At 40.3% G+C, this 14308-nt stretch overlaps 1 protein-coding gene across 1 annotated transcript; it reads right to left on the reverse strand.

Moving 5' to 3' along the window:
- Nucleotides 1-247: 247 nt before the first annotated feature.
- On the reverse strand, nt 248-1443 carry LOC105923108 (macrophage mannose receptor 1-like). Its single transcript, XM_036146974.1, has 2 exons — nt 1111-1443; nt 248-597 (listed from the first exon to the last, which is right to left on the reverse strand). The coding sequence occupies exons 1-2, from the start codon at nt 1424-1426 to the stop codon at nt 248-250; spliced, it is 666 nt and encodes a 221-aa protein (XP_036002867.1). The 5' UTR covers nt 1427-1443.
- Between the last annotated feature and the right edge of the window lie 12865 nt (nt 1444-14308).

Below are 14308 nucleotides of genomic sequence, written 5' to 3' on the forward strand. Positions count from 1 at the left end.
GATGGCAGAACTAAGAACATAAAACACTGCATGTATGCTCCATAGGGACGTTTTTTTGCAGTGAACTCATTTAAACATCAGCTTTTAAATGGTTCTAAGGAATTTTAGTGAAATTCGAGGGGCAAAAGGCAAGTTTGTAATGTACTTTTGTGTTTAGTGGGATCTAGAGCTATCAAAAATCATCCATTGGTTAGAAACACAGGTCTAATTATACCTGTTTGAAAGCATTCATACATTGACTTATTCTTCATGCCTTCTTAGAACAAATGAAATTAAACATCTCAGTATAATTTCTTTTAAACCACTTATGTTGTCCTCCCGTCTCCATGGCTCCAGACATGTCACAGTCATCCTTCAGTCCATCTGCAGCCCAGTTCTCATAGCTGACCACTTCATCACTGACCCAGAACCACAAATCCAGAGTGCAGGCGTAGTGCAGTCCCATCCAGACATAATCAGTGGAGGCCTTCTTGGCTTTCTCCTGGACCCATCTCTGCTCATCCAGGTTGGTGATGGTGACCAGGTCATGGTGGTGATGTCTGCAGTAGTACAAGGCTTCCTCCCAGGTTTTAGTTTCTTTGATCAGGATCAATTTATCTGTCATGGTGGTGATGGAAACAAAACAATTAACTGTACACAGCATCATTTCATGTGACAACAACAAACTTCTTTATGTGGGAAAAAAAAATTATCTTTGGTTGCAGCAAAACTTTTTTGTTTTTCAATATTTAACTATCAAGGGCTATGATTTGAAATATGAAGTTGTATATAATAAATAAACACTTTACAAACACACTAACAACATAACATGAAGGGAAATAAGACACACGTGAATAAATAAAGTTTCTCCTCCTTAACCTATTTTGTTTGACCAAGATTAACTTGTTTACTCTTGAATGGTGAGAGAAATAAACTACAAAGCATCAGCTTTTATTCAAACCATTTCTGCTGATAGTGCCTGAACATAAAATGATAAAACCCGGAAATATGTTTCTCATTTCAAAAAGCTTCCATTGTCAACACGTCTATACAAATATTTTCAAATAGTTATATCTATTTGTTTTTTCTAATTAAGTGTTTAATCTCTAGAAATCTTGAAGAACAACTCACCATCATAACAGATGAAGGGTTTTCTGACACCACAGTTCTCATTCCTCCATCTGCCTTCATCATCAAACACAGTCATGGCACATTGACCACTGTTGATTATCTGATAGTCAAACTGTAGATTCCAGTTTCTAAAGGAGAAACTGCTTCCATCTGACCACCTCCAGGTGTCTCTGAACAGACCGATTAAAATGTATGTACCACCTGCAACAGAACTGCATTCTGTCTTTACCTCCTCATCCTGGAGCTGTGTCAGTCCACTGATTAGGTCTGTGTGTTCTTTCCTGCAGTAACTCTGAGCTTCTGTCCACTTTTTCATTTCTTGAATCAAGTGGAATTTCTTTGATGAGTTCCTGTCTGTGTAATAAACAAGATGAGAGCTTCGACCTATGTTATCTGCAGAATATCTTAAATCAGGAGTTGTAAAAACAATATAAAATGTTCAAGAGTTTCAGTCACTTAGTTTATTTTTTATTTTTTTTTCTCTAAAATTGGTCATTATTTCTCTTAGGTTTTTTTCCCCCATTGACAACAAATTACCACCCTTATTATACGATTTAAAGAAGGTCTTAAAAGTGAAATGTGCTTACCATTATAGCAGAGAAAATAACGAGGATCGTTACATGATAAGTCTCCCCACTTCAGGGTCTTCCATATGATTCCACAGTTCTGCATCCCTCCTGCATTATTTGGCTCATTTACTTGCCACGGTTGGTAACTTTTATTGAACTCCACTCCAGGCAGAGACCAGCGCCATGTTCTGGTACCACCTGTTTGATCATACAGACCAATCCAAGCTTCCCTCATATCTCCTGCTGAGTTACTGAGGAGTCTCTCCATGTCTGTCATGTTAGACACTGTGGCCAGGTCAGTGTGTCTCTCTCTGCAGTACTGCTGAGCTTCAGTCCAGGTCTTTTTAACATTAATGTAGTGATACTCATAGAGCTGACAAACCACTGCACTACACTGACCTGTAGGAGCAAAATAAATACTCAGTGGAAGTAACTACAGGAGAGTTTATAACTGCAACAGAATGAATACATTATAGACTTTATAATATGTTTAAGGAGTCTTTATTTTATTATCTAGTGGCCTTGTAAGTGCAAATTAGGCTACATTATATTTTGATTTGATAAACAACAGACGGGCACTTACCCATCCAAATAAGAAGAAGTAGACTCCACTGCATGTTTGCTCTGCTGGGTGGAAATTATTTTTCTTCAACAGACTTGTCTCTGTTGGGGAAAAATAAAGTTAATGTCTAAAAATAAAATTGATGAGTAACATTTTTAACAGTTCTAGGTAAAGATAAATACAGTGACAAAAGACTGCACTGTTCATGCAAGATTTCTTGAAGATTTGTAAGAATTACAGCCTTGTTTTTTTTCTTTTTCTACATTTGATGAGGATTTTACCAACATACTTATTTGCTTAGGAAAACAGCGAGCAGATGATTCTTACTCTATAAAATAACATTTTAAGAAATGTAAAACCTTCTTTAAAAGCTACAACACAGTGTTTTATTCACCCTCACTTTACTGAAACATGCTTCTGATTAAAAGAAGAGCAGGTGTAAGAATATTAGTATCGCTACCAAGAATAAAGAAAAATGCAATGAATATGACTTTTTCTACTGATGCACTCATTGATACACATTTATACTAAACAGAGAGAAAAGCATGAACAGAGGGGAAACTTACCTGGAGTTATGTTGTCTCACAGAGAAGTGAAAAATGTTTGTCTTTCAGTGAATGTTCATTTCCATCTGATGGATGACTCTATAGACATGGGAGGAAATTTGAATATTCAAACATGAGAAAACATATAGCTACTCAAGCTAAGTATCTGTAGTATTGAACATGTGTTCATATTGATAGATTTAAGGAAAGTAGCCATATTTGAACCTAATATCAGAACAGTTAAAACATCAGTTGATTATTCATAAACATACTGAAAAATTCACCCCTGGATTTGCTCTGAATCTGAAACAACCTTCTGTTTGGAAGCACCTCAGACAGGTCAAAATGAAAGGCATCTTCATTTCCATCTTCATTTCCATCTCATTTGCTTCTTTATAGAGGTCTAATTCTTTGCAGAAGAGGAAGTTGCTCACTGTACTACATTTTTCCTGGTTCTTATGTATGCCCTCTATTCTATTTAAGTATTTCCATGTTATAATAGTTTGGTCAAAGACATTTATCAGTCACGCAATTCAGTCAGAGGTTGTTTTTAATTTAGTTTTGCTGAAAAAAATATGACTTTTTATTGAATTTAGGAGCAGAAAAAAATTCTGTCATAAAATATTGTGATGTCGAAATCTTTCTTTTGTCTTTTTAATATCTCTCCCCCAGAGGATGTTCACCTTAAACAACTTCTGAGTCAAAACATATAACAAAAGGATGATGGACTCTTGGAGATGTCCCTCTCCTTTAGAGGAACATTCCTTCTCATTGCCAAATAATAAGTTAATTTTGAGGATCTAAAGAGGAGATAAATGTCTAATTTTGGGGACTGCCACTCTGGGTCCCCTAGTGTCACACAGTGGCAGCCCACTGCTCCCTAAGGGATGGGATACATATTGAAGACGGATTGACAATGATTATTCTTGATAATGGTCAGTTTTAAGATAATTATAAGAACTTTATGGAGCCTACAATTAACTATGTTGATGCTGAACCAGCTCCTACTGTAAATACTGATGTTGTATGGTATCATCATGGTGTGTGCCTTAGGTTCCTATGGAGGTAGCAGGAAGTTCTGGAGTGTGAGCCTAAAGAATATGAAGGTTTGTCTTTTTGGTGCCAGCTCGTGCTAATTTTGTTCTCAAATACTGGGCACAACAGAGGGCACAGTTTCCATCCGAATGAGCAAAATTATTTCTACATCAATGAGTGTAGCTAAAACTATAGATGCCACCAACTGAATAGTCCAAGCATGGAAATTATGCAAAGAAGGTGGTTTGAGATTCTAAAAATATAATTGTTATAAGAGTTGTTATAAACAATTGTTATAAAAGTCCTATGTTGTGTAGAGCAATCTCAGAGAGCCACAAGTGTGTTCTGTGCCAACCTTAATCCAGATTCACCACTTGCTGAAAACATACTACTGTTGGTATGCAGCAGCATATTGAAAGTCATTGCTGGTGCTTTCACACACATCTAAGGGAAAAACCTGAAAGACTGTGCGCTATTTTGTCATTAATAGCTTATGATCTGCTGGGACTTGTGGCTCCATTCATTTTGAAGTTTAGATTTTACAAGACTTGTGTCACAGTCAGACATTGGGTGAATGAGCCTCTTCCTGTGGATTTTTATGTGCAGTGGAAGGTGAAAGTCTAGCCTTGGAAATGTAAGATAGTTATTGATACCAAGATGTTATCATCCTCAAGGTTTTGGAACTGTAGTTAAAACAGAACTACACCACTTTTCAGACACCAGTAGTGCAGCATATGCTGCATGCTCCTACCTCAGGTTTATAAATTAGGAATACAAAGCGCATTGTGCTTTGATTATGGCTAAAGCCAGAGTTGCCCCACTAAAGATTACAACCATTCCCTGTATTGATCTTTCAAATGCAGTGGTTGTAGGTTAAGTGTTCTGTTAAAATCAGACCTTAACGTGAAGATTCACAAAAAGTTCTTCTGGACCGATTCACTGGTAAGATAGTCATGTAAGTATTAGTAATCCAGCACGGACGTTTCATGTGTTTGTGGCACATTGTGTCCAGTTGATAAGAAAAAATGCTAGTTTTCACACAGGAGGCATAAAGTTGATACTAAAGAAAATCCAGTGGATCATCAAGATGGCTGTGAACATTAGAGATTCTGACAACCAACTCATTAACAGGTCCTAAGTTTATGAGGAAAGAAATTGAGGAGTATAAACCATGCCCTGACCTGCTGCAGGGGGATCCAGAGGCATTTGTACCATTTGTAACAGAAGCAAATGACCACATAGATATTCTGGAGCATTTCTCAATGTTCACATACATATTTTTTCTGATGTTGTGAGCAATCCAGGACCTGAGGATACCATTAAGTCAGCGCTGAAGATTGTACAAGAACATGCCTTCAGTTCAGAAATACAGGTACTTACATTAAAGGAAGTAAAGAAGAAAATACAGCATCTACAGTATTACAGAATTGCTCGCAATTGTCAGGATTCTGGGTACCGTGCTCTGCTAATTCTCTTCCACAGGTGGCTGTTGTTGACAGGTGGGCGGGGCCCGCACCTGCGGCTCGTTGGGGCTGCTTTGGCTGGAGCTTAAAAACAGCATTCAATCAGCTGAAGGACGCCTGAGTGTTAGACCGTTGTAATACGCCTAGTGGGCCCTGTCCTGTCGACAGTTCTTCGTTCCTGTGAGTTTGATGTTCCAGACTCCTAGTTCCAACTTTGTTTCCTGTCTCTAGTGATGGGTCGATGAGGCGTCATGAAGCGTTTTGACATGTTGCCAAACTTTATTGATACTGTGTCGATACTGTGTCACTGAATACTGACACCTGCTAGACCTTAAAAATCCCTACAGGCAACCTAGTTGACAGAGTTAACTGACACTGATTTGATGACCTAGTATACACAATAATACAATTTAAGTCATTGTATGTTGCATTGTATTATTTTATATTTTCATTTGAATTTAAAATATATTTGATTTATTAGATACAGTCAATAAATAATGTGAACCTGTATCATAACGTACCTCCAAGTAAATATGTTGTGAATGAGGATGCTTGAGGACTGGCATTTTTATTTATTTTTTTACAAATTTTTTGCTGCCATGTCCTTTCAATGCACCAGCACACACACACACATACTCCCCCTTTTGTGTTGAACAGTGAAGTGTGAGAAAACAGCTTTAATTCTCCATCACATGACTTTCATATCGCGCATGCATTGACTTTTTCAACAATTTTCTCTTGCAGTTTTCAGCAGCAACTGCATTGTTTCTTTTGGTTTAATATTGTCCATATGCCTTCTTTAAAGATTTCTAATTCTACTCGCAGGACATGCGCACTTCCAAGCTTATTTCCTGTCATTGCCATGGTGAATCACGTTATTTGCGTTCCAGTGATCGGGCTTTTTTTCATGCTCATGCTCACGTTCAATGGTTGATCAGGCGCTGTGTTTAGTTGCCTGACTAATATCATCTGTTCTGCATTCGGACATGCTAAGTATGACTGACTGATGTAGAACTACTCAGAGTAGCAGCTTTCTACTCAGTGTAGATCAGCCGTTTTTTCTGAAATGACGCTCAAAACAAAGACGCACAGCGCAATCCGCCAAACCATAAAGGCGTCTGCACAACCCATCAATCAGTGGTGCGCTCTGATCAGCACCTGGCGCTCACTGACCCGGGCCGTGTTACACCATCTCACCAGAGTTGCAAAATGGTTAAAAAATAACTTGGTTTGTTATTATTTTGTTTACAGTTCAGCTTTATTTACTGCGCAGCATAGCTTTGCTGTGCGAGCTGAATCCAGATGCTGTGCGCGAATGCACACACACGCAGCTTTGAGGGAACACTGCTTATGTGTTTGGTGTGTCAGAGTCAGTTCGAAACAGTTCCTGTATCGGCCACGTGACTTTCCCATAGCGATACGTGCATCGACACAGGTTTTGCTCTATAAGCTCGACGCATGCGCTGACGCATGGGTGTTGCAGGACCCATCACTACCTGTCTCTCTCAGTTTGTCGTGCTCTGGATTACTCACCCGTCGTGTCTCTGTGCGCTGAAGACCGGTTCCTGAATCCCTGCTGCTCAGATTCTGCTCTGGCGTTCCCCCTCAAGCCCACTTGGTGGTACCAAGCCAGAAAAGAGACCCCCTTTCCTGGATTCACTCTGGTTCCTTCAGCTGCTCCTCGTGCCTGTCTCTGCTGTGGTGCTGCTCGGGCTCCCCACCTGCGTTCCATCCTCTAGCTCACCTGTTGCTCAGCCATCTCCTCCCATTGGAAAGCAGAGAGTCGTAGAATCCCTTCTTCCACTCACCCTCCCCGGATAGGTTATCCGTACCTAGTGGTAAGCGAAACTGCATCAGTGCAGATTTCCCTAACTCAGCTAGTGCTAATTAGCTTCCTCTTTCTTCCCGCAGTGCTCCTAAATCTGACGTTCCGAACCTTGCCTGCAGCTCACATAGTGAGCAATCAGATCCGTGTATAGCCTAAATAAACATCTTTAACTGCTTCTTGCTCTCGGACTGTGTCTGCATGTGGGCAAAACACCTTAAAACCATGACAGGAATACTCTAAGTTTTAAAGAAATGTGTTTTGGTGGACAGGAAACCAATGGGCTTAAGAATATGAACTAATAAGATATTCTCTCAGAGTAATTCACCTAGTGCAATTCCTTTTTGGCTATATCCAAAGATAAAAGTAGACATCAATCTAATTGAAAAGAAGAATGGAAATGAAATGAAAACAAGTGTATACATTAGTCACACTTACTATAATTACCTAGAGAGTTACACAGATGGCTCAAAGAACATAAAAGGTTGTGTAGGAATAGGGATATAGGTACCAGAGTTTCAAACATACATTTCTTAACGGCTTTCAGATAATTTATTGGTTTTCACAGCAGAGATGGTGGCAGTCATTGTAAGTTTGCAGTGGATGGAGGAGGTCAGACCAGAGAAGTTGGTGGTGTGCTGTTATGTGCTTTGGGCACACAATTTTGTTTATTTGTTTTTTTTTAGATTTTTTTGTATAGACTTTAGTTGAGTGGTTTTGTTAAGAGATTTTAGCATTGGATAATTTTTATTTTGTTTGGTAATTTGATTGCATTAGTTGTGGTGCTATTGGTCCGCCTATAAATAGGCTGGGTCTCAACATATTAGAGAGCCCGCCCTTCCGCTTGTCACCACTACCAAGGATGTGTCCTGACTGCGGTGTGCGCACGTCTTCTGGAGCTGTATGACACAGCTGATGACGATGACAGCTGACGACTCCAGCCGGCCATGCGGTATTTTTTGTTAGCTTTTTGTTTGTTTGCTGTTTTGATGATTTTGGCCTGGTGGGACCGGTTGTCCTGTTTTTGGTTCGTACTTTGCAATAGTTTTTTTTTTGCTTTAGTCTGCTTATAGTAGAGGCTTCGAGGGCCCTGTATAGGGTTGGCCCTCTGCTATAGCATTCTGTTCTTTTGATCGACTCACCATGTCCAACTTTCTGTTAATACTTTGGAGAGTTGTGTTTTTTTCTATTTTCTCTCTCCCTTATGTTTGGCCACGGAGAAACCGAGGGTATTTAAACTCTCTCTCTCTTTTATCCTCTCTCTCCACAGAGAAGCAAAGCAGCTGAAAAAAGAAGTCCAAGAGAGGTTTTGAAAATAAAATAATTTTTGTTAACCCTCATTCCTGTCTACGTGTCCATAAATATGTTGGCCCCTTTTTGGGACGTAACATATTTATGGGGGCTCGTCCGGGCTACAGCTAGTAGGAAGTGGCTTTTGTTAAGCTGTTCCCCCACCTTTGGTGTTTTCAGTTGTTTTGGGCCCATTTTGAATTAGTTGTGCTTCCTAGTTTGGTTAAACACAGTAATTTAATTTACACTAAGCACTGTTAAGATTATCAGACCTTTATTTTGTGTTAAACTGGGTTGTATTGTTTTGTGTTTGTTAAAACCCATTCTTTTTGTAATAAATCACATTTTTATTACACTCTGTGTAATAAAAATGTGTCTCTGGACACATTTTTATGCTGCCGCCCCTGTACCCCTAGACCTTGGGGGCGTAACATAAGCACAGATTCAAAAGCAGTAATTGAAAGTATTCAGTCTAAAGGGGGGAAAAAACAGGAAGGATCTTATATTAGAAATTCATCACAGTTTGTTTAGATTGCACAGGGGTGGCATGTATATACAGTTTTGTTGGGTGCCAGCAAATGAGAAAGTTAAAGGAAACTAAACGTCAGATAAACTGGCACAAAAAAGGCTTTAGGGAAGAAAGAATATCAAGTTTTCCATTTCAGAAAGGTGAGGGTAAAACGATAATAAAAAGACAAGAATTAGAAATATGTCAGAAAAGATGTAATGAAGACAAGAACTGGAGAGACTTATATAAAATACAAAAGTCAGTAGTAACCAAGAACTTTGGAAGAAAAAATAGAAGAGAATAAGGGAGAATGATGAGATTACGTCTAGGTCATATATTACTAAATGACATTCTATTTAGAATATGGAAAATAACTAATGAACAGTGGTCAGAAAAAGAAAATGTTGAACATATATCAATGAAAATTGTAATATATTTAGCTGAAAGAGACAAATTAAAGGAAAGGGTGCAAAAGGAAGGACCAGAATGGAGTTTGAAAGGAATCTGATGTAAAGAAGGGGACACAAAGATACATGGGTTGGACAATGAAACTGAAACACCTCTCATTTTAGTGTGGGAGGTTTCATGGCTAAATTGGGCCAGCCTGGTGGCCTATCTTCATTAATTGCACATTGAACCAAGAAGAGCAGAGTGTGAAGGACCAATTAGCAGGGTAAGAGCACAGTTTTGCTCAAAATATTGCAATGCACACAGCATTATGGGCGACATACCAGAGTTCAAAAGAGGACAAATTGTTGGTGCACGTCTTGCTGGCGCATCTGTGACCAAGACAGCAAGTCTTTGTGATGTATCAAGAGCCACGGTATCCAGGGTAATGTCAGCATACCACCAAGAAGGACAAACCACATCCAACAGGATTAACTGTGGACGCAAGAGGAAGCTGTCTGAAAGGGATGTTTGGGTGCTAACCCGGATTGTATCCAAAAAACATAAAACCACGGCTGCCCAAATCACGGCAGAATTAAATGTGCTCCTCAACTCTACTGTTTCCACCAAAACTGTCCGTCGGGAGCTCCACAGGATCAATATCCACGGCCGGGCTGCTATAGCCAAACCTTTGGCTCGTGCCAATGCCAAACGTCGGTTTCAATGGTGCAAGGAGAGCAAATCTAGGGCTGTGGACAATTTGAAATATGTATTGTTCTCTGATGAGTCCACCTTTACTGTTTTCCCCACATCCGGGAGAGTTACGGTGTGGAGAAGCCCCAAAGAAGCGTACCACCCAGACTGTTGCATGCCCAGAGTGAAGCATGGGGGTGGATCAGTGATGGTTTGGGCTGTCATATTATGGCATTCCCATGGCCCCATACTTGTGGTAGATGGGCGTGTCACTGCCAAGGACTGCCGAACCATTCTGGAGGACCATGTGCATCCAATGGTTCAAACATTGTATCCTGAAGGAGGTGCCGTGTATCAGGATGACAATGCACCAATACACACAGCAAGACTGGTGAAAGATTGGTTTGATGAACATGAAAGTGAAGTTGAACATCTCCCATGGCCTGCACAGTCACCAGATCTAAATATTATTGAGCCACTTTGGGGTGTTTTGGAGAAGCGAGTCAGGAAACATTTTCCTCCACCAGCATCACGTTGTGACCTGGCCACTATCCTGCAAGAAGAATGGTTTAAAATCCCTCTGACCACTGTGCAGGACTTGTATATGTCCCAAGACGAATTGACGCTGTATTGGCCGCAAAAGGAGGCCCTACACCAGAGGTCACGGATTAGCAGACCACGGTCCGGATCCGGACCCACCTGCTGGCTAATCCGGACCCAACCTGATTTAAAACATTAATAAATTACTGCATGTTGTCTGACGACAGTGTCTAACCCATGGGTTAAAGTTCTCCGTCGCTGCGACGGATTTCCGTCATTTGGAAATTGAGCGCAAAAAGCCCCGTCTAGACTTTTTTTTCAAGGTTTTACACTGAATCTGCTCTCAACCAATTAAACCTGGCAGAGGCGGGACATTAGCCAATCAGAAAGAGAGTAGGGCGGGTCTTTGCAAAGCTGACATTGTCAGTGTGAGGTTTATCGGTGTTTAATCATAATAACCTTTGGAAGAGCATCTCAAACTGACCACAGATGACATGAATTAAAGTAGCGGTGGTCAAAGGTTTTCTTTGGATTTATGAACAAGCAGGTCAGAAAGTTCAGCAGATAGAACAGCAAACAACGACTTCCCTCGGTAAGTGTAACTGTTGCTGCTCCAGCAGTTAATTAATGAATTATTTCCACCTGTTGCCACGTCGTCTGTCACCGTTTATTCCCTCGCTGATAAACGAGGCGACCAACCAGGGATCTTCCCGTGATTCGCTATTATGTTTCATTTAAAACACAAACAAGAGTAACGCGCTAGCTCAGGCTAATTTAGCATGACCCTTGAAGAAGAGTCGGAATGTGAAATAATGTGCCGCATTTGACTGGGTCCGATTAGGAAAAAGTAAAAAAAAAAAAAACCTACGCTGTTCTGAAGCAAAGAAGGCAAAGCTGCATCTGCTGTCGGTATGCAACAGTGTTCACCTGATGAGCAGCTGCGCTCCAGGACACTAAATAAAATGAAAAGGATTTTGATGCTTACAGATTGTTAAGAAAACTACATCAAAAAGATAAAACAAATAAACTGCAGCTACAACATGGACTGGAGAACGGATTCTACCTGGGTGAGGCCAGAGAAAGGCGATTCTCAGAGTTTTTTATGAAGTTAAAGTGGAGCGCAGACACAGGGTTCATCCTGGACAGGTCTCCAGTCACTGGGCTAAAATATAACCATTTTATTAAACTTCAAAAAAGTTAAATCATGCCTTTTTATAAACTGTAATCATTAATTGGTGAACAATAGCGGGCAAAGCAGAGACTGATTATTGTCATGTGCAATCTGTGTCAAATTAAAATGTATTATTTCATGATAACGTTGGTGATGTGTCCTGCATTTCCAAGGCTGTGTTTGGCCTTGTATGATCATAGGATTAATTTATATTGAATGTGACAGGAAGCCAGTGGAGTTAATGTACAGGTGTGAAGGAGATGATGTAATGATGCAAGCTGTTGTCTTTGTACTAGCTGCAGTTTATGGAGGGTTTCTTTAGGACAGAGAGGAAAGGGAGCTGGGATTGTAAAGTGGACTGTGGACCAGTTTGTCAACAGTGTGAATGAAGAACTTAATGCTGCAGAGATGAAAGTTAACCAGATGATGATGTGGATGTGGAAAGTGATGGAGAGGCTGTCCAGGATGACGCTAAGGCTCTAAAGCTGAAAGGGGGCAGAGATACAGGAATTTTCAATGGATATTTTAAAAGTACCAGATTTGGTTGACTTTGCACAATAAGCAACTAATACAGCATGATGGGAAAATATGGGCTGCACGTGATGCAAATTAGCCAATGAGCTGTGTCAGTCAGGTTTGCTGCAAAAAAAATCAAAATCAAAAAGCACTTTGGATTTTAAAATAGAAAAACATTCTATTTTTATGTTATTTTTTGTTTAAAAAGTCAATGTATAAGGTGGATGCGTAAACATTTTATTTCAGTGTTAAATACTATGTGAAGTAACGGATTGTAATTAAAAATGTGTTCGGACCTTTACTGGTTGTTGATTTTTGTTATTCGGACCCCGCTGATTTTTAATTAGTGACCCCTGCCCTACACCATACTAATAAATTATTGTGGTCTAAAACCAGGTGTTTCAGTTTCATTGTCCAACCCCTGTATTTATAATGTTAGAAAAGCATTATTTAGGCTGAGATCTGAGATGAGCGGCTGAGATCTCGCGAGAGCTGTGAGCTGTGCGTAAGTAAAATGGCGGCATACATGTAGTTCAAAATTAAATCCACTCAGGTAAGTACTAACCAATAATTGAAAATTAAACAAAGTAAAGTTTAAATATTAACAATTGTCAAATTTTTCACGAGGGAACAAACTGAATGAAGAAACCTTAACGAGCCTGTCAGCTACCTGGACGAGTTTTTTGACAACATCGTGATGGGGAGAGAAAAAAAAATCCCGCAGCCACAAACTATAAGTTGACGCGCTACCGGTGCGTCAACTTACACTTTGTCTCCCGACAGGAGCAACAGCAACGTCCTGGAATCTATCGACAAGAAGCTTACCAGTCTGGACGCTCGCCTTGCTTTGGTAGAGGTCCTCCACAAAGAGTTTCAGGCTTTGAGAGAAGCGGTCGAATTTAGCCAAGCCCAGCTGGCTTCTATCACCGTGGAGAACGAGGTGCTGAGGGGGAAAGTCACGGAGCTCACCGAGGGGATGTTGCAGCTGTCCGGCAAAAATAAGAGGATGAAAGAATCCATTCTGGACATACAGTCGCGAAGTATGAGAGACAATCTCGTGCAGGCATCCCGGAGCGGCAGAAGGAGGACCCCGAGGTAGCAATACGTGAGTTTCTCCATCAGAAGCTGAAAATCCCGGCTGATCAGGTAAAAAAACATCACCTTTCATCGCGTTCACCGGCTCGGAGGTAAGAAACTCGATAAAATACGTCCTTGTCCGATTGTAGCTAAATTTGAGCATTATGAACAAAAAGTGTTTGTTAAAAGCTATGGCCGCGAATTGAGAGGAACGGATTTCAGCGTTAATGACCAGTTTCTTAAGGAAATCCTAGACCGTAGGCGAGTGTTATTTCCAATCAGGAAAAAATACATTAATGAAGGCGTCAGAGCTACCATTGCTGTTGACAAACTTTATATTAATGGTCAGCTGTTTAGGGATCAGTAGATCACTCCTTGACTTTATTAGACGCACAAAGGGTGTATTTAAAGCTTGTCACACTTGGGAGGGAAAAAAAAGGTGTATAGATCGGAACACGTTGATAAAAGAAATAAATGCACAGCTCAAGAGCACGTTGGCACGGTATGGTTGTTAGTCACGGTTGGGTACACAAGGCATGGGCGGTGGTTTTTTCTCTTTCATCTTTTCTCACTCTTTCCACTCTCTCAATTCTCTGTCTTTCTTTATATTATTCTTCTGCTTCTTTCCTGTTGATCAGACAATCACAAGCACGTCAGATGATGCTACCTGGGTCTTTGTATAACTATTCTTCTGAAGACATGCACTTTTCAACTTCTCACTTTCACCTATGATGAATGTAAAGTTTGTGAACTGGAATGTGCATTTAGCTGGCACCAGGGAAAAAAAGCTAAAGATCTTTAACCAGCTTACAAGATTAAAGGCAGATGTTGTCTTATTGCAAGAAACCCATAAAACAGCTACAACTGTCAGTGATCTTAACTCACCTGAGTTCCCTAATGTGTTTGCTGCCTGTTATAACTCTAGACAGAGAGGAGTAGCAATTTTAATCCACAAAAACTCCATACATGTGTGGAGCTCTGCAGAACTACATCCATCTGGCGAGAGTCAGGTTAGAA

Source organism: Fundulus heteroclitus, chromosome 14 (genome assembly GCF_011125445.2).
Source record: "Fundulus heteroclitus isolate FHET01 chromosome 14, MU-UCD_Fhet_4.1, whole genome shotgun sequence".
Taxonomy (NCBI): domain Eukaryota; kingdom Metazoa; phylum Chordata; class Actinopteri; order Cyprinodontiformes; family Fundulidae; genus Fundulus; species Fundulus heteroclitus.